Below are 20,853 nucleotides of genomic sequence, written 5' to 3'. Positions count from 1 at the left end.
AGAGTAATCTGTTCATTGTGCCCATGTTCTTAAGTGTAAGGCATTGTTCTAGCTACTCCACAAATGTGCGTATATTCTTTAGTGTTTTATACAAATTGATCAAAACCGATTATCAAATCACCAACATTTTTTTGGTCACTACCAAAAAGAACTATGCATGCATCGAAGAGTAACAGACTGCATCAGGATACTTGTTATCTGCAAATAAAATGCTCTGGAAAGGCTTTGATTATTCCTTGGGGAGAGGCAGTGAGATGGTTAGATGGTGAGAACTGAAAACCAGTGGGATTCAGTACCCTGGAGAGAGGTCGGAGATGCTGAGGAAAGTCTGCAGTGCTGACAAAAGGCTGAAGTACTGGATTAAATTAGTGATAAGTGGAAATCTAGGCGAGTAGACAGGATGAATCAGATTGCCAGATGTCTCTTAGAGTAAGTTTCTTTTGTGTTGTATTACAGAGGTAGAAAGGAATATCAAACTCAGGTGGAATGATGAGTAACAATTCAATGTGTAGCTAAACATATGGAAATTGTAGAGATTGTTATATCAGAATATGGTACTTTGTCAGATGTTTCTCAAGAACCTGTAGATACTGATTTTTTTACCTACAGTGACCAAAAAATGAATACTTTGACAGGTTATCAGCATAAAGTTTTTTTACATCCCATAGCAGCTCTGAGGAACAGTAAAATCAAGGACAGGTAGCAAGTCCCTGAGGCTTTACCAAATGGGAATGTTCCCTTCAGCTGTTAAATGTTTCACTCTAATTTGGAACTAACTGGATAGCTTAATACTCAGAATGTCTCTTGAGACATAATTTCATTTTCTGGCGTTATATACTTTCCCTAAAATATGGGAATATTTGCACTATGAGAGAGACAACCATAAAAGAACCAGGCTGAATATTGAAGGCATCTGTTGTTCTCAGTAGGAATAGGATCCTGAGGGAATAGGATGATCTAATTGAGCTAATATAAATTGTGAACTATGACAGATTCATTTTAAAAAATCTGAAATGGTATTCTAACTTAAAATGCTCAAGAAAAAAGTCTTGGATCTGCAATGTTAAACTAATTGTTGCATAGATATTTATCTCTTGTCTCCTCTTTACATCAGCTGTTTCTTGTAACATTGTGTTCAGAGACTTGGTTTAGTAGTCTGTGTCTAGTATGTCTTCACTTGTCATCTTCTGCTTACTCCTTGGTTTCCTCCCTTGTGTTCGTCACAGGCTGGAATGTAATTTCACAAAGTTTTACACATCAGCATTCTTGCTTAGTTTTCAGGTTCTCCTCAATTTTGGAAATACATGTAAGATTTGCTAGACTATTATACGCTTAAATAAAGTTGTATTTATTGCAGTTTAGAAAAATTAAACTAAAGTAGGAATGCTTTGAACAGCATCAGTGTATTTCCGTCTTTGCAGGTTAGACTAAATAAGGTAAAGCACAATAACATATAAGATGAAGTCGTTCCTTTCAAAGCAGTCCTCTCTGTCTTATCTTCTTTGATGGTCGTCTTACTCTCCTTTGCACCCAATTTTTAAGTGCTACAACTAGGACAGGTGAAGTGAGCACTTCTGTGTCTCCATTGCTGTCTCCCAAGACTTGGAATTTCATTTCTGTATTGGTCACAGTCTTGTAATCACTGCTGACTTTTTTGTTGTTTCTCTCCCCCTCCTGCTGCTTTGGTGTCTGGAAAGGTAAAATTAAAAAATCGCAGTAATTTTTGCATATCTATTTTATGTAATTTCAATAAATGATGTTCAGCCTGAACTGCAGTTCTGTTCTTTTGACGCTGGCATCATCTCTTGCATAACACACTTGGGAAGTAATTCTGGGGTCAGTCACGGTTACTCTGCTCCAGTAGCTTGCAATCGTACTGTCATGTAATGGGAAACACTACCTCTTACAGAGCCTTCTGTGCTCTTAGTGTGCAATTTTTCTTCATAGAAACCCTCTTAAAAAGAAAATGGTGGGAGGAGGGAGAAAAGCTGATGCAATTGTCTTATATAGCAAAATACAGGTCCACACCATGGATAAAGTACTGTAGTAGCAAATTGGTCTGGAACAAGTTACACCAAATTGTTTGGCTGAAGAGATCCAAGTTATCTTCAGCACAATCAAGACTGGATATCCCAGAAAGCCCTTTACAGTCCTATGTTTCTAATTTAACTTTTCTGGACTCAAATGTCAGGATTTTGATCTCTACAACTCAATGTTTCAGTCTCTGCTTGTATTTACAAATTGTTAGGGAGCCAGTGGTCTAATAACTGTTGGGATTTTGGAGGAAATAATCTGAATAATGTCTATGCTCTTGTATGCTTAAAGATTGGGCCCTTCTCTCTAGTTACAGCATGAACAAATGGTGATTTTGTTTGTTTGTTTTGTTTGGTATTTGGTTTGTGTGTGTTAGGGGTTTTTTTGCTTCCCCACAAGCTGCTGCATGAGATGTTAACAAGCACTTCAGTTCTGTGCCTTGGAGCCAGTGGCCACGCAAGCAGTGGTTTGTGGTTCTGAATGAAGATCAACAGCAAACAAACAGTGCTTCAGACCTCCAGAAGCTCAGACTGATCTGATGCTGGTTTTAATGGCAAATAATACAATAAAGACTAATAATTGGCGACCAGTAGTGGAATTGCATTGTGATGGCAATGAGAACCTTTACCAGAGAAAACAGACATTTCTGAAGCTCAGTTAAGTTGTTGTTCCAGCCATGCTTTTCTTGTTGGCACTTCTGTTTTCGTAGTAATTCTGAAGCTCTGCCACTCATACATTAGAAACCTATCACATCATGTTCCCTGGTTAGTAGGATGTCACTTCCAGTCTAATATTATTGTATGTACTCCTAGAAGCAAATGGGGGAAAAACCCAAGCAAACCACAAAACCCCTGAAAAAACTTGTCAAGTGATTTTTTTTTTTTTTTATATGCAGCTCTACAGATAGAGTAAATTTATTTTTTTTTAATGATTACCTTCTGCATATACTTCAGGCAGGAGGTAGTTTATGGTTTCTTCTTTAAAGTGATAGAGGAAGCCAGTTCTCAAAGAACCAGTAAGAGTGATACTCATATTGCATCTTTTTAAGGTTATTGTAATTTTAAAAGATGAGAAACTATTTAAACACCAGAGTGGAAGGGAAACCTAGCTATTCCATGCATGAATAAAAGAAATATGCATTTTAGTTTTACAGATTTGATGGGCCTTTCAAATTGAAAGAGTGACAATAAAAATTTCTCTTGCCAAGGAGTCTGAGCCAAGGAGTTTTGGGAAAGCAAAAATTTTATAGGGCAACTTTGGCAACTTTTGTTTCTAAGATTCAGCAAAAGATTGTCTTTTTTATGCAGAGGACATCAGCTGTAGTTTTACTGAATTTTTTAAAGCATTATCCTGATGTGCACTTTCTGATAGCCGAGACAGCATACACGTATTTCTAGGCAAATTATTTCAAGATGTTTTTTTACAAGCCTTAAAAATATAGTTCCAGCCATTTAAAAAAAAATCACATTTTATGCAATGTGGATTATTCATGCAATCCTGGGGTTCACAGAAGAGTTTGTTGTTAGAATTAGAGTTCCTAGATTCTGCACATGCTTACAAGAACTAATAATCATGGTTAGGCTTTGACCTGTCTCCTCAGCCTTAAGTGTATATTAGAGCAAGTTTTCATGTATAGAACAAAATAAAATCTCTAGGAAAGCACTGAGGGTTCAGTGTTGCTTTCTAAAGGGTCCTTAACTTTTTTTGATGGAAAAATGTCTTGGCCTTAATTATTTGATTGCTTATTCTTTTGTTTTCTGTAGGATTTTTGTTACAAACTTCATCATCTCTTAAAAGTAAAATATCTGAATTTTTACCACCAAAAGCTTTGTGCCATTTAGAATGGATAACATTGCCAATACTCTTCAAACCCAAGGGACGTGACAGGAGGAATTTTTGCACTTGGTTTAAGCCAACAAAAGAAGATCATTAAAATTTGATCACCTTCTTTTTAAATAAAGGACTGCTGGAAAAGGAAAAGCAATTGTTCTTGGCAAACCAGATTCTTTTACTTTAAATATCAGATGGTAATAACTATGCAACAGATTATCTAGTAAAAGACCAGATAAAAATGCTTTCTTTTTTAACTGCTCTTTGGAGAAGTAAATGAATCCTGGACGTGTCAACAGAAGTAAGCTAGCTCTGTGTTGCAAGGATTGGGAACGGTTCTGAAAGGCAGTGTTCTGGAAGAGAAACCAGCACAGGAAGTTCAGGATGAGGCAGAGGAAGGGCCCAGCACAATAATTTACCTTAAAGAACTAAGGAGTGATGTAGAAACTGTGTTTTCCCCCATTCAGATACCTTAACTAATTCAGACGTAGGAATGTCTTGCATAATTTAAAGTAAAAATTTATTTACTTCTTGCAGTCTTTGATGTCTGTGGACAAGTATGTGTACTCTGGTGACCAGTGTGAACTGCAAGTTCAGAGTGGTGCAGTTCTAGGAAATTGGTTTTATACTGCTGAGCAGGGTCAGAAATTGGCATTGTCCCTAAACGATGAAAGTAGTTAGATCATGAGGACACACTTCTGTATAAATCCACTGGAAGGAAAGCAAGCTGCAACAGATTCTCATGATAAGAGAAGGTGTTATGCATGGAATCTTGCTAGGGACAACAGAGGGAACATGCCATATATCTATACCTGATCCCTATGTTTAGAGAGCCATGAATTTATTTTTAGCTTATTTAAAATATTAATAGTATAAACAGCATACAAAAAAGTTATTTCAATTGCAATAATATTAACAGTTCATGTTGATATGAGATCTCATTGTGTGACAGATCCATGACTAGAGACCTTCAGGAGTAATTTTGCTTGGGTATTGTCCTTCCCTAGATAGTACCGTAATCTTCCCTGAGACTGTAGGATGTTTTGAAATTAGGTGTCCTCCTATCGGTACTATTCTACTTTTATAAATCATTTTCAAGGCAGAGTGCCACACAAACCAATTTTTCCCCCTTGGTTTGTGTTTCAAAAGATGGAATTTCCTGGGGAAGCCAAAGCAATATATTTTTTAGAAACATTAATATTAAAAAGGTGAGGAAATCTATGGGTGTTTTCAGATAAATATTTTACCTTCAGAAAAAAATCAGCTGGTTAAAACATCTATTATGCATTTATCTCCATCTTTTTTTTTTTCCACTTTCATTGGGTGGAAAACAAGAGGTAAGCTATTAAAATGTCACCAATTATCTCTGAACACATCATATGGGGGAGTCTGGCTAATGATAATATAAAATAATGTAGGATAAAATGTGATTGCTGAATCAAAAGCAACTTGAAGTTAAGGAGCATGGAATTACCTAGTTTAATCAAGAGACAAGAAGGAAAACTGTATGGCATGCCATAAAGTCTTTATTGACCAAAACTGGTAAGGGCATCTTTGCAATTAAGATGCTTATACCTGACAAGTTACCTGTGTATTGGAAATTGTAGATGTCCGTCCGTCCCCCCCCCCCCCCCCAGTTCTTTGGATGTAAGATAACTCTAACAGAATTTTCTTTGACTGAAGAGCTTATCTCTTCCATTTTTAATACAGCTTCTGCAGTAGAGGTAGCTGCCCTATTCTGATGGGGAAAAGTTTGAAGTCATAATTTATGTAACATAAAACATGATTTCTACTTGGTGACTGAAGTTCTATATCCAGGCATACAGAGCAGCTGGTATGAACTAAGACATTTCTGCAGGGCTGAAATAGAAGTAATATACATGTGCACCCTGTACTGTATAAGACCTTCAAAGTTTACCATTATTCTTCTAGTGTTTAGGAGTTGTTTTCTTCTAGGAATATTTCTTCTCCTCACAATGAGAGAAACAAGTAGTGGTATTTCCCTGTATCTTTGTGTTTCTGAGCATCAGTGCTGATGTATATAATGTGTGTGTGTATCATATTAAAAATTACTGTTCTTTGTACTAATCTACAGAGGTGGAAGAAATGCTTACTACTAACCTTGCAGTTAACTTCCTGTTCTAGGCTTCAGATCTGGAAATTTATTTACAGCCAACTAATGAAATTTTCCTTTGCTCACCTAGACTATATACAGGTTATTATCATTAGCACTGACTTGTAACTTTGTAATAGCTGAGTTCATAATAAAAACTACTTCACTTCCTTGGGCTATAGACTTGGAAAATGAGCTGGATTTATGCTTAAGGCCTTTATGTGATCAGACCTTAGACTCTATTTCTAGGAGACTGCAGTGATTTCATACTCAACTTATACAGTTTCCTGAGGTCCCAAGCACATGGTCCCAAGCACTTGCCCTGCCACTGAGTGTTCCCATCTGGGAACCAAAAATTCTGTCCTTCACTAATGCCTGTGGGTCACATGTGAGATTGAATTCCCTGGTTGCTCCATTCTCCTGCTTTTAATCTCCAGGATTTACTTTGATTCTGCCTCCTTCCATCTCTGGTGCTTAGGGACTGATTTAAAGTAGTATTAGAAGGACAGATAAGGGAGGCTTGCCTGAAGCCACAAGTAGTTGTGGCCATACTTGGAGAAGTGGTGGTATATATGGTTGTGAAAGAATGTGTGGTAGGAGGTAGAAAGAAAAATGATGATACTGCACAAATATTGAATAAGGCCATCAGAATCTACCAGCTGTATGTGTTATTTGTGACTTCAAGACCATAATGCAGACTCAGATGTTTCCTTTACAGGGCCAGCAATGATAAATGAATATGCCACTCTGATTTATATCCTTGATCACTGTTTCCCTATCTAAAGCACGTAGTGTGGGTAGTTTCTTTTGGCTTTATCCATAGCATGAAACCTAGATGAATTTCCAATTGACTGGAGATGATCATAAAATAACTTTTGGAATGTGTTTTTAATTTGCCTGTTATGAAAATAAGTGTGCGGAGTAAAAAAATTGTTATTTAGAGTGGTAGAGTTTTGAGCACGGATAAACCCTTCCTGTTACCTATGAGCCAGGTTCAGCACAGGTTTATCAGACCATAGATATGATCAGATCAATTCTAAGTCTATTTAAAATTACCTTCCTATTTGTCAGAGTTAAATTCTGCATACTTTGGGAGAGCTAATCACCTGTATTATGTGGGAGGAGGATCTATGGACCTATCACAATGCTTCTGGAAAATCTGGAGTAGACAAGTTAACTGCTTGTATTCCCCAAAGGGATTTACTGACGGATCCCACAGGAATGCTGACAGACTGTTTTTCTTCTCAACATCTGCGGGACCCTGCTAGGAGGGAAAAGATAGACACCACAGTCCTAGCAGTGTAGTAATTTAACTTGCTCTCAACACTGGTACTTCACATGAAATAATTAACAGAATCAAATTTTGGATGAAGGACAGCTGTTTCAAAATTACTTCAACCAAGATGAAGGCTTTGAAGAGCTGTTTGGTCTGTAGCATGTGTCTTCTATCTTTCTCCCTGATGTCACAGCTGCAGCATATTCACCCAAATGCACTGCAATTCATGACAGATTAAGGATGTGAAGACTTAAGGATTTGCACCTTTAAATCTTAATTTTTAGTTTAATCAGGGCATCAAGCCACATCTGTAACCTCTACAGCATCCACAACTGTTTTGGACTAGCAAAAAATGCCAGGGGAAAGAAAATCCCTGAAAACTGTAGGGAAGCCCTTGACTGACAAGGTGAAATGTAAGTTTTGACCACTTATGGAAAATCCTAGGGGCAAAAAGGTTCTCACAGATGACTGAATAAATTATTGAGTCTATGAAATCACACTTTTTTAAACCATATGTATATTTTATATATACACACACGTGTGTGTTACTACATATATATGTAGCAAAAGCGTACTTCTCATTGATATTTTTACTTGCTGGCCTAAGCTGTACATACGCATTCATTATGCTTACAGAATTCTCATAGCTGATTGGTGCAATGACTATTCCATCATCTTCAGAACGCCGCATACCTAGTATGCGTAAATAAAAGATGTTTGCACCAAATTTCTGATACATTTTTCTTCTTTAACAGATTAATGTAGCTGTTGGGGTCAAAATGCAAGCTTTTCAATATTCTTATTGTGTATGGGCATGATATGGATATGCTTTAGTTGTATCAAATCTCAAAAGATCTGTGGAACCTATAGACTATGTTTCTGTAGCAGGGAAGTTGATTCCTTCTGATTTCTTCAGTTCACTTTTCTCTTTCGTGAAATGCAGATGTAAATATGTGCAGAATCTAGTACAACTAAAATGAGTTATAGCTCCATATATTCTTTCCACAGAGGATTTGGAATTAATAAATTCTTCTGTCTTAGAGGCAAAATGCAAATTTCTTATCAATGGGGTGTGTGAAACTAAGATAGGAGTCCAAAGCCATAAAAAAAAAATCTCGCATACTTGTTGATAGTAGTATGCTTTAATCTTTTTTGATTTATTGGAGAATATTCAGCATTAGTTTGTTTCTTAAATTTAAAGATATGACCATACATGCAAAATCTGTATGATAAGCAAAATCTGTATGATAAGCAAGATCTATATGATAAGCAAGAAAAGATTTTGGTGTTCTGCAGAAAGATTATTGGTAACGCTGCCCATGCAGGTTTTATAGTTAGCTTTGCATACAGATATTCAATTTATATTGAACATTAAAAGATAGTACTCTAGCTTCTGCAGTGAGAATTTTACAGTGCATGCACAGAACTTAATGTGCAACATGAAAACTGCATTATGCCATTTTATGTTTCAGCAGATAAGTCCTAGTCTTGTTTATTCTCCAGCACAAACCGCAGGCTGACTGTGGAAGGTCAGGCTGAGAAGTTGCTTCTGTTTGACACTGCAACATTCTGGAGTGATGAATATTTAATTAGGCAAGTGAGGACCGTGTGGGAGGTTGAGGCAGCCATAGCTCCTAGTTGGCTCTCTGCACTATCATCTTAGAGTGTTGTGTGAAAATGAATCCTTGGGGTAGCTTCAAGGACACTGAGTAGTTAAAAAAGGCATTCTGACAGAGCAGCTAGTTATAGGGAAGTTAGAAATAAGAGAGAGAAATGTTTTAAGTACTTTTGTTACACTGGTCAAAGGTTTTATGTTCTGGTGGCAAAACCACCATGTTTTATTAAGCTCCATAAATGCAATAGAAAATTAAGTTTGAACCTATAGAGTCTGGAACTATAACAGCAATGAAAGTAATTTATTTTACGCAGGTATTGGCTATTAGAATGGAGCACATGTATAAATTGTTGATATTATGCAAACAGCATGAGGTAGCAGTCATTTCTCTGTAGTCCTATTTTAAGCACAGCAATAGAGCTGTTTGATTTTGAGGTTATTATTCTTAGCAAGCTTTCAGGAGAAGTTAAAAACTATAGACAGAAGCAGGAAGTCTGCATTAATTTTCAGTGGCATTGGCGAGGATAAAGATTTCTTATTATTTTCTATTCCATGTTGAGAAACATTGCATACGTAACAGTTGAGCTACTGGAAGGTTTTTAATTGTGTTATGAAGGGTTTAAAAAAAAATAATAAAAAAAGAAGTCTGTCTTCATAACCAGGGAACTTGGCAATCCCCTCACTATCTGTCTTGGGCTCTGTGGAAGTTACTATTCCCACACAAAACAGAACAAGATCACGTCCACATCCCATGTAGACATCCATTTTAATATGGAGTGGATGAAGCAGAAATAGTTTTGTGTTCCTTGTTGTCGCTATGAGATTCAGGACAAACAGCAACAACCATTTTAAACTAAGTAAATTTAGCTAGCATGTTACTACTAATCAGTTAAGAAGGGATCATATATCTGCATCTCTGCTTTCCCAGCTCACCTTCTAGCATATAACCATCTCTGTGTTAATATCCAAGACTAATTTTGGGCAGATGAGGTGCCGGAGTATTTTTGTTGCTATTCACTGGCTGTGGCTAAAAGTGGTGGCTAATATTTTCCTAGACACGCTGAGTAATCTGGAATTAGTTCTGCAGTTTCCAGTGACTTCTATGATGGACTCTACTCCTGCTGCATCCACTTTAGAATAATGGTGGCCAACTTTGGACACCTTGGTACACAACACTGTCGAGCTGGAAAGTAAAAGTCCAGAGGAGAGCTATTAAAATAAATACATTAGGGATTGTGATTTAGGAGGACCCTTACTTTTATGACAGATGAGAAGCAACTGAAAGGAGATCTGGTGATGGTCATCTCCTTGTGGTGGCTGTTTATTATGCTGATCGTAAACATCTCGCAGTTACCTTGTGATCATCCATCTGTTTCTATCCATCTGTTATTTCTTGCCATGTGCTTAGGTTGTAAATATTATCTCTGTTCTTTGAAATAAGGAAGCTAGAAATCCTCTGATGAAAATGTTCAGTTGTGGAATTCAGCATTTGCATTAAGAACAAAAGCCCTTGCAAGCCTCTGGCGTCAACAGCAAGGAAACTCTGTATACAGGTTTTCAGTGCTCCTGGTTGACTTCCTGCAGTCACCCTTTCTGATGAGGTTGAAACATCTAATTGAGTTGATTTTGTTATTGTTATGCAATTTCAATTTGCTCATAGTCAATAGCACAGACTAGTTCAGGAGGAAATTTTGCTCCCTGAGACCGGAAGAATGTTTAACTAATGTGTGCAAATGGAAGAGGTATACAAGGCAAATCATCTCCAGGAAGCCAAGCAACTTGCACTCTGTATGTCACTTCAACTTGCGCTGTTGCTTTTTTGTTACCAGACTAGCAAATCTGGTGTGCACTGTCATCTTTATTGCAGGGGTTTCTTCTTCCTGTCAAATATGTGTGACGGCTTTTTTTTGCCTTAAACCATGATACTGTGCTTTTTGCAAGTTGAGTCTGCCATTGTTAGTTAATATGACAACAGCCAAATTTAATTTCTACTTCAGTATTTTAACAGATTCTTTTGCTTTATTTCATTAAATATAATCTGTATTTAGTAACTTGTTCTCTTTCAAAAAGAAACTATAATGCTAGCTAATTCCTCACTATTTATAATTTTATGCCAGGTCAATCAGTGTTCTGTTCTGGGACAGGCAGTGTGTTTACGGTTAAGATTTTTCTGGAGGAAGATTAGACTAGATTGTCCCAGCAACCCATGCAATCTAAAAATCAGGTTTTTTCCTTATTTTAAAATATGTTTTCATATTGCTGTTAATTTATTTCTGCTTTGGTTTTGATTCTTTTGTTTTATAGTGAAATACTGTTTCTACACAGCAACAAGAAAAGAAATACTGATTACATATCTGCTAATACTGACCAGCTCTGAACTACAAGATTTGTGTACCTTTATCTTTTGTAGTGTGAGACTAAAGCTGCATCAGCGTATAGCCCCTCTGAATATGGTTAGGGTGCACTACAGTTGCTGACATGTGTGCCTGGGGCATAGACCAGTGATACTGAGACCCTAATCGAAGTTCTAAAAATGCATGTGGAATTGCATCTATGGATTGAATAGAATTGAATATCATAAATCGATGGGTTTGTGACAAAGATTTTTAAGATTTTTCTTCTAGCTTTGTTTAGAATTCCTCAAGGAAGAAAATATTTTATTATCAATTAATTTGTCTTAACAGCTCTATAGTACACTTTGTGCATTCAGGGAAACTTTTCCACTTTGCATTTAAACTGGGCTGCTGTCGTGGACATTCTTCTAAAAAAAAAAAAAAAGGCATATGTTTCCTCTCCAGTCATTTCATGCCTTCCACGTATTCAAAACAAAATAATTTTGTGTGTTATATTATACTGGGAGCCTGTCAGCTGGACTGGGTAAAAAAATTTGAAAATCCAGAGGTTTACAAACAGCATTTATTTTTTCATTCCATTTACTTTTCTCAGTGTCTGGAAAACGCTTTTGTTTTATGTATGTTTTATTCCTTCTCCATTGTACTTACTGGCTTTTAAACCCTGATTTAAAAGTCAGAACTTATACTAATTGATCCAGATCCCTCTGATGTTAATGGGAATTTTCTTTTTTTTTTTTTAATAGGTTTTAGTTCAGGTCTATAGATTATGAATTATTGGAGGTGGATGTAGCTTATACATATAAAAATATTTATGTATTTCAGGGCAAAGAGACTGTTTCTGACTGAGGACTTTAGTGTGTCCCATCAATTAAAAAACAAAATAAAAAATGTATATTACCAATATGCAGAAGTTGATATTCTCCAACTGTCCTTCCTATTGTTTCACTATAATATATTTGTTAACAAAATCATGATGGTTTTATTACAGTTCTCCATTCTAATTTTAGTGTCCACTTTCCCTGATCTGCTCTTTTGATTTGGGGTAAGCAACTCGAGTCCAAAGTCAGCCTTTTCTGCTGAGCAGAGAAATACTGGGAGCTAGATTCTTTTAGAATACTGCACTGTTTGTTAAAAGCCTCTTAGTGAAACTGGTCAGAAACCTTTCATGAACTCTTTCTTAGGTAGCAATTACTGTTGTTGCTGTGTTAAAACGTAAAAGGTTTAAGAAAAAGTGTCAGAGCGGATGCAGCTTTGTTTTAGGGGGGAAAAAAATGAACAAAACATGGTGTTGGTGATACATGCTTATGTAAGGCTTTAGAAAACCAGTTCTCTATTTTAAAGTAACACTGCTAGTGACATTTGTATTAAACAATTAAAAACGTCAAAGGATTAAGAAAGTCAAGCACTCTAGCTAAGAACTATTTGCATTGGCCTCTTCTGTCCTCTTCTAAAGAAGAGATACACATTTCTGATTTCAGTATCTTTTTACCTCTATCAGCTATTTAAGCAATTTCGTTTTCAGAGATGGAACACTGCAATCTCTACTGCCTCAGAATGTGATGATTTTGTTGTGTGGGTTTTTTTTTGTTGAACTCTTCTTGGCAAAGTTCTTCTGAAAAGACACAGAAGATAGTTACTGCTTAAGATGAGTGGCTGTAGGAAGTGGTGTAGACAAGAAATACTGAAATTTGCCCAGTTCCTTCTCAGGCTAAACCCTTTGCTGGGCTAAACTGAGGGCTTCTGGGGAGCTATTTCATTTTGGTTCTTTCCATTAACTGTGTAGTCTCACTGGAAGCATGGCAGCATGCCTGTGTTTTAGATAGCAGACATAGAAACTATGTCATCTAACTGCAACTTTGATAAGGCTTTGATGTATTGGGTCTACAATGTGTTTATCTCTGCTCAGTGCACGATATAAAGAATAGCTTGAAGATGTGCATTTGTGTTTATTATGATTTTTTAAAGGCATTCATCAAAATGTTTTATGCTCAATGCTGTCATTAAAATTAGATCAGAGAGTGATTTTCTTCTGTTAAGCTTTTCCTTAATGGGTTGTCTTCTTTTAACTGTATTAGGCATTACATACTGCATCACCATCTAATGCAAGAGTTGTTCTCTGTGTTTATGTAGTACAGGGGGGTACTCCAAGGGAAAAACGTGTCTTTGGGTTCTTCGGTCATGGATTAGGACTTCAGCAGATCATCTTTATTAATAAGAAACACTTCTCATGCAAGATGGACAATGATGAATTTATAAGGAAATAGTAAGGAATGCCTGTAGCTTCCTCAGGAGACTGCCTCGGAGAGATCCTAACCCCAAAATGCCAACTATGCCAGAGCCAGCTTCCCCCGGGCCGGGCCGGTGAGCGGCAAAGCCGGGAGAGCTCCGCACAGCGGCACCACTGGGGGCCCTGCCAGGGCTGTGCCTTCCCTGCAATGGCCCGGGGTGCCCATGACCTTCAGGAGGCTACAGGTCCCGCGGCGGCAGGCGGAGTTGGGGCGCTGGGGCGGCCCTGCGGCTCACCGCCCGGCTTCGCTCCCGCCCGGGAGGCGCGGGCAGGGCGCTCCTCCGCGCTGACCTTGAGCAGCGCGGCGCAGTCCCTGTCGCTGGGATGCTTTCTAACGCGGCAGGGGCTGCTGCTGGGGGGGCTCTTCCCCTCCCCTCAGCGTCACGGCAGTGGAGGAGCGGGGTGCCCCGGCGGGCTCCCCACCCGCTTGCCCGCTGATCCGCGGGGGGAGGGTGGCCCCGCAGCCCCGGCCTGCCGCGCCTCTCGCTGGGTGCCTGCGCGGGGCGGGCGAGCGGCGCGGCCCGGCCCCGCCCCGCTCCGCCGCCGGGCTGCGCGGCTGCGGAGCCGCCCGCGGAGCCGTGCGCGGGCAGCGCGTGCCGGGGGGGGCTGCGCCGTGCGGTGGCGGCAGCGCCCGCGCCGCGCGCGGCCGCGGGGTCCCTCCCGCAGGCAGCGGCGGGAGCTGCCTCGGCCGCGAGGGGCGAGGAGTTGCGAGAGGCTGGGAACTGCCCCAGAAGTTTGCTGGCAGAAACTGCTCCTTCCCTGGCAAAGCCGCTGGCTCTCCTCAGAGGAATACCTGCCCGTCCGCCCGCCCGCCTCCCCGCTTACCATGAGTGGCTGTCGGAAGCGGTGTAAGCGTGAAATACTGAAATTTGCCCAGTACCTTCTCAGGCTAATCACAGGTTCCCTTCACACAGGTAATGACTGTTTTCTTTGTAGTCGGGCTGTACAGCATGATAACCAGCAAATTGCCTAAGGTTAATGGAGTGGTGGCATTGTTTTATATTATAATTCCTTTTATCTTGTAAATAATAATAAAAAATCTGTGAACTATTTTGGGGCAGAGCATAATAAAACCAGAAAATACAGTTTTATGTTACAGTGTTCAGACAGTGTAACCTTCTCTAAGCGGTTACACACCTGAATCCAAACTGGAATGTGAGTGTACGTGCTTTCACCTGTCCACCTGTGTACATTAAAGGTACTGCAGAGTATCCACACCATGGTCACAAAAGATGAATCTTAGGCTTTTTGTTTTCACTGTTTCTTGAACTGATTTACTTCGACGAGCAGACTACGTTCTTTTTCCCAGAGGCTTGTTTTTGCTTATTTTAAGATGCAGATCTACTGCAAACTCTGAATATGATGTTACAGTATCTTGCTGCAAACTTTAAATAACATTTGTGCTTTTTGTCCTTAAAGAGTTTGAAACATAAATGTCTGTCATCCTTTATTTAGGTAATTTTTTTTTTTTCTGTAACCTCAGACAAACTGTACAGTACCAGAGAAGGTTCCAAAGCTAGACTGAATGAGCAGTATAGTTTTCTTCTAAGCACTTTGGAAAATACACTTTTTTTCACAATTCAGCTTTTCCTGTGGCTGTTCCCACTGGCTGATAAATGATAGCTTACATGATGTTACTCTGTATTTATAAAATATGATTGTGCTTCTTTCTAGACTTGAATTTTTTTTTCTTGGAAGAATCATCAAGCAGAGGTGCAAGTCCAGCATCAGCAGACAACAACCAATTATACTAATGTGATTGTTGAGAATTAAAAGCCATTCATTTTACTACAAGTATTCTGAAAGTTTTGGTTGATTTTAGGCACTGATGGAAAGATACGAGAGCAAAGTTGACTCTTCAGTAATAAAGTATTGATGCATGCAATTTATCAGATTTGTGGTTATAATGCTATAAAGATTGTGGTATAAACACTGGCAATGAATAGTTTATAGGATGCTTGTAACTTGTCGAAATCTGATACAGCTTTTTAGTAACTCTGAGTGTCTGATAACATAGAATTTCCCTGACTTTATTTTCTGTACTATTCCTAGCCTATTGTCATTTCTTTTTTGTGAATTGTATCAATTCAGATTTCTCTGAAAATGCTGACTTCTTGCTCCTGTGGGTTGCTATGGAAATTAAATAATACACAATACAAGAAGAAAGCTACGTTAGAAATGAACACTAGTACTTTTTCACAGTCATCCAAGCTTTTCCTTTCCTAGCTAGCAAATGATGCACACTACGTTATTTTTGAGACAGATGTTTGTACTGGAAGCTTTCTGAGCTCACAATTCAAAACCATTTTCAGGAATTGTTGTGGATACTGATTCTTATGTTACTACTAAAAGAAATTATTTGATTCATAATTAAGCAGCACATTTTCAATCCTAAATTACTGGAAGGCCAAATAGAGTGGTATGAAATAGGTTTCCTTAAAGGAAATGAGCAAGCAAAAAAACCCCACTCTTAGGAACTCTTTAAGAACTGAGACACTTCCTGGGAAATTTTCAGTTCATTTTTACTACAGGCAACAGTATCTTACTACTATTATTAGGTTAATAGACTTCATCATGTTCAAACGATGCAGCAAATAAGATCAATATAATGTGATAATTGAACCGCTAAGAGAGGTAGCTCCACTGTTCAGTTCTTGCATAGCCCAGTCTAGTCTACTCATTAACCTCAACTGTTGCAATACCAGTTACTGTTCTCCCTACAAAATCTAGTGCATAATTCATTATGTTGATAATTAGTTGATAATAAATGAAGATGAATGAGGAAGCCTAGTTGAAAGTATTAGAAAGTTACTTAATTTGTGTATTAAAGATGTTGCTGATTGTATCCTGAGCATTCAAAAAGTACAGGATAACTATCAGAAACAAGTGTGCTTATTTAGCTTTTCACAAGCAGGCAATCTGCTCACTCAAGTAACCGATTATTTTCAAAATGTAGATGTTGACTAAGGAGCACAATGGTGAACTTGTTGATATGATTTGGCCCCCAATTTCTTTTTCAAGTGTTCTTTAATGTTTAAATTACACTTAATAAGTTGGAACTACACATGGTCAAAAGTGCATGCCCTGAATCTAATCCATTCCTCCTTTCTGGAGGCATGTTGACTATGTACTTAATCTATGTCAGTATAGATTGGTACAAGCTCTGCTGCAGTTGGTGTGATAACACTGATTAGAAAACAAGACAAAGTGAGCTAGGAGGGAGACTGGGTTTACTGGCTATAGGCCCAGCTAAGAAGTCGCTGTTGATTACTGGTTTTTACTGCTTGCATTCCATAACCGTTTACAGCACTACAAACTTGCTCTGTGGTGAATCTTAATGTTTAAAATAAAAACTATCTCATATAGCTGTCTGTGATAGTACATAAGCATGGAATTGTGCTTAATATTCAACTCAGCTGTAACCAATATTAATGAAACTACCCCCTTGCTTAAAGGTAAATGCTGCATAAATCTTTACAATGGGTTTTAAGTGGCAGTCTCTGCCTGAATACATCTAGATCTTTTTCAGGTTTTTTTTACAGCAAGTTACTATAATTGACAGCAAAATGTAGTGAAAAGAAATAGTCTTTTAAACAAAGTTTTTAATTTTCCATGATTTCTGCTATATATTAAGTTGATGTTTTCCACAAATGAAACAGACTCCCTCAAGTACTTGAAGACAGCGTTTTTCAAATGTCATACCAATTCCTACTTTATTGCCTCTGCCTCTTGAGGTGTGTTGGAAGTGCCAAGACTTTGAAACATTGTCATAAAGAATTTAGCACTGCTGTTGACAATGTTTCAGTTTTCAGATGCAACGTGAATTTATGTATCATAAATAATAACATAAATCGTTGTGAGATCAAGAAATAGATTGCAAATTATTTTGAAATGGAGAAAAAATAATTTTAGAGCAATGGCTAAGAAATTTTTCTTAACTGTCACAACTGATAAGGATTAAAGAGATAATAGAAACAAAAGAAACAAAACTGTCATTGACTTCACTGGTAAATTTTCACAAGTATATCCTTTTCAGGCATGTTGATACCAAATACCTGACATGACATAGTAAATGTCATTAAAGGAGGCTGAGTTTTCCAGGACAGATTCAAATTCCCAGTTAGCCTATGCGTTTACATAGGTAGAAGGAAGAGGAGAACAACTGGCTGTGGAATTGCGCTCTCTCTGACAAACTGAAGTAATCTCAGTCTTCTGTGTTTATGTAGATGAAGCTATGGATTGATTTTTAATTTTTTTTTTCTTAATGTAGAGTATTGATGCCATTGGTGTAAAATAACACCGATCACAGGCTTTTCTTAGGAAAAAAATTATTTGTGAATGCAGGATGTACTTTTTGATGGCGCTATCTTTGATAAACTAGATTACTAGAAGGTAGTCTTTAGTCTTAAATTTTGCCTGTTTGTGCACAGAAATATTTTCTAGCCTACTGCCAAGAGGAAGACATCATCTGAGCATAGACCTGAAGGTGTGGGAGACACTAACACAGAGGTGTCCAGGGGCTCACAACAGTATTCCTGTGACTGTTGTAGTTCACCTGCCTACCAGTACCTAAAGTCCAGGTCTGTCTGAGACAGGAGTTTATTATCAGTGTTTCCAAGGCTGCTGCTTAGTAATTCCAAGATGAATTACCATTTTTGAATGCAAGTTAATAATGTTCCATTAACTTTTACTGAAAATACATGTGAAATAAAATGAGAAGTAGAATAAATTAAAAGAAAACAATAACCCAAAATATCAAAATAATCCTGAATAACATGAGACAAAGAGAGCAGATGAAAAGGATGTTCCCCTTTTTATGCAAATAGGATCTAAAATAAAATCATTTAAAAAAAGAGCTTGTAGCTTGAAGATGTCATGAAAAAGTTAAAATGGCAACATTCAGGGAAAAGCACGGGTTTCATATGTTTACAAATGCTATTTTTTTGGTTTGTGTTGCTGAAATATTTCTCATTCAGATACCAAACCAGTGTTGTTCATCAACCTGATTAGTCTTTTTTCATTATTATTACTTTTTAGTGGAAAAGAATTCCAGATTTAAGGTCTGCATCTCTTGCCTATGAGGTAGTTTGAACCTCTAGGCTTTCAGATGTTTTTCATATACAGAGGTGTCGTCTTCTCTATATATAATTGCACAAGTTTTCATGTGCAAGGGTGAAATCTTTGTCATGTCTTGTTTAGGGAACGAAGCCTCAATTTCAAAGAAACCAGTCAGGATTTCATTTGAAGTTCTACATTTCTTAATTTCCTGATTAACATTGATAACTTTTGCAGGTGCAGTCTTTGTGTTAGTCTACCTCAGAGAGAAATCACTTTTGTGGAAGGGTGTGCTGGATGCAGAAATGTTACGAAGCTGGATTTTGAGTTATTTTCATACTGCTAGTTGACTGAGATGCTTAAATGTAAAATATCAGACGCTGAGAGAAAAATACCTTAAAAAAACCAACTAACTGAACAAAAAACCCACCAAACCTAAATTTAATTTTTAAGTCCTTTTAGCAAATGTATTAGTTGATTTTTCCCCGAGTTCTCTTACAATGTTGCTAGGATTTTTGGTTTATTGCATGGTTGAGTACCTGGCTTTTTAAACCACCTGTTTTTATGTTATCCTAAAGAAATAGGGCCCCTCCTAGAGGCTTTTTGTTTAGAAGTAGACCGTACTAGAGACAGTGTGAGACAAAAGACCAAGATTTATTGAACTTCGCAGCAGTTAGCTTAAAAGAAATTCTGAGAAATGCTGAGGATGCGATAACTTAGTGCACTTATGCTACATTCTGCTTCAAGCTGGAGCAGATTATAAATATTTCTTTTGTTCACCCAGAAAATCAATCCTAGCTATATACCTTTCACATGGTGCAGCTGCAGACCTACTGTGAACTTCCAGCGATTTTACAGAAGATCACTCAGACTTTAAGTAATGTAATTAATTAGAAACTGCATGATAATAAACCACTGCTAATCACTCACAAATTATGAATTTTCTCCTCTTCAGAAAAGGGTCTAGATAGACTGCCATTGCTTCCCCCAATTTGCATACCTCTCTCTTCTTTTAAGCGGTATCTGCAAAACTCAGTGTTGTACAGAATGTTTCAACTTCAGATTTTATAATCCTGCATATGGCAAATTGACTGCTCATCACAGAAGACTGAAGCAGTAGTGAAAAAACTTTGTGTGGGCAGAAGGATATCTTGAACTAGGGGATCTAAAGGCAAAACCCTAATCTCTAAACATATTCTCCTGAATATGTTTTAAATATTTTGCTCCAATGTCCCATATTTTTAACACATTAACTCCCTTATATAACCTGTTTCAAAAAGTTGGTTTTTTTCCAGTTACTTCAAAAAAAGTCTTCTTTGAAGTCTTAAGTTTTCTTGTGGTATGATAATGGAAGAGGACAAAGTTACCATGCTGCATACCATTTCTCTTGAAAAGGTTGTTTCGGTGTTTATTCTCTCATTCTAAATCTGAATCTTAATTACAGTGAAAGATTCACTTCAGCTTCTCTTACAAATAACACATTGAAAAGTATCCCATAGCCATCCTTAATGAGATCCCTTTGAGAGTCCTGTGTTCTGTAACATTGTTGTAAGAGTCCAAGCTATTGACATAGTTTATAAAGATAATATTAAAACTGCAGCTGTATGTAGGACACAGCACTTGACATGATGTTTAAAAATACTCTTCAAGGATCTCTTAGAAGGTTACCAAATTATGCACACAAAATGTTAGGAAATGGCAGCATTAACACTGTCTCAGCCTTATGCAATATAATGCAGTTCTCAGCTGTGTGTGCACTTTTCCTTGAACCATTGTACAGAGTAACTTGGAGTATAGAAGCAGTTAGGAGTAGAGTATACTTAGAGTAGAAATTTGGATGCAAACTGTAATAAATACTACCTTAGGGTACACTGACTTTTTTGGTTGTTGAGTTTTTGTTCTTTTCATAGGGACATTCTATAGCAGACAGATTTTGTGCAGTGATTCTCAAAACCAGTAAAATGGCCAATAAAATTCAGTGTAGATTAATGTGAAGTGATGCACGCTGGGCAAAATGACCTTTATGTCTAAATGGATAGCTGGTGATCTTACTGCTAGTCAGGAATGAAACCCTGGGGTCTAAACCTGTGAAACTCCTTACTAAAGAGTGCTGTAAGTGCAAAAAGTTCTGCATGAATTCAGAGGGACAAGCTGGGCGTTAAGAAATCCCCTGAGATTAAAATAACCTGTGGCTAGGAAAACGTTAGGGAAAAATACTCAGTGTGCTTGTCCTGCTTCTCCTCTTCTCTGGGCATACACTAATAGCTGCAGCTGAATATAGGATATTGC

At 37.8% G+C, this 20,853-nt stretch overlaps 1 protein-coding gene across 4 annotated transcripts in view; it reads left to right on the top strand.

The window, feature by feature from the left end:
- Window positions 1-20,853, top strand: part of KCNIP4 (potassium voltage-gated channel interacting protein 4) — a 442,570-nt gene that overhangs the window by 92,091 nt on the left and 329,626 nt on the right. Inside the window, exon 1 of one of the 4 annotated variants that reach the window (XM_074865893.1) lies at window positions 14,149-14,423. The exons of the other annotated variants lie outside the window; for them this stretch is intronic. Coding sequence (XP_074721994.1) covers window positions 14,336-14,423 — 88 coding nt within the window. The 5' untranslated portion in view covers window positions 14,149-14,335. Of the gene's footprint in view, window positions 1-14,148; window positions 14,424-20,853 lie in introns of those variants that run through there. 4 annotated transcript variants of the gene reach the window in all.

Source organism: Strix uralensis, chromosome 4 (genome assembly GCF_047716275.1).
Source record: "Strix uralensis isolate ZFMK-TIS-50842 chromosome 4, bStrUra1, whole genome shotgun sequence".
Taxonomy (NCBI): domain Eukaryota; kingdom Metazoa; phylum Chordata; class Aves; order Strigiformes; family Strigidae; genus Strix; species Strix uralensis.
The sequence above is the reverse complement of the archived record's forward strand: the minus strand, read 5'-3'. Positions and strand labels throughout refer to the sequence as shown.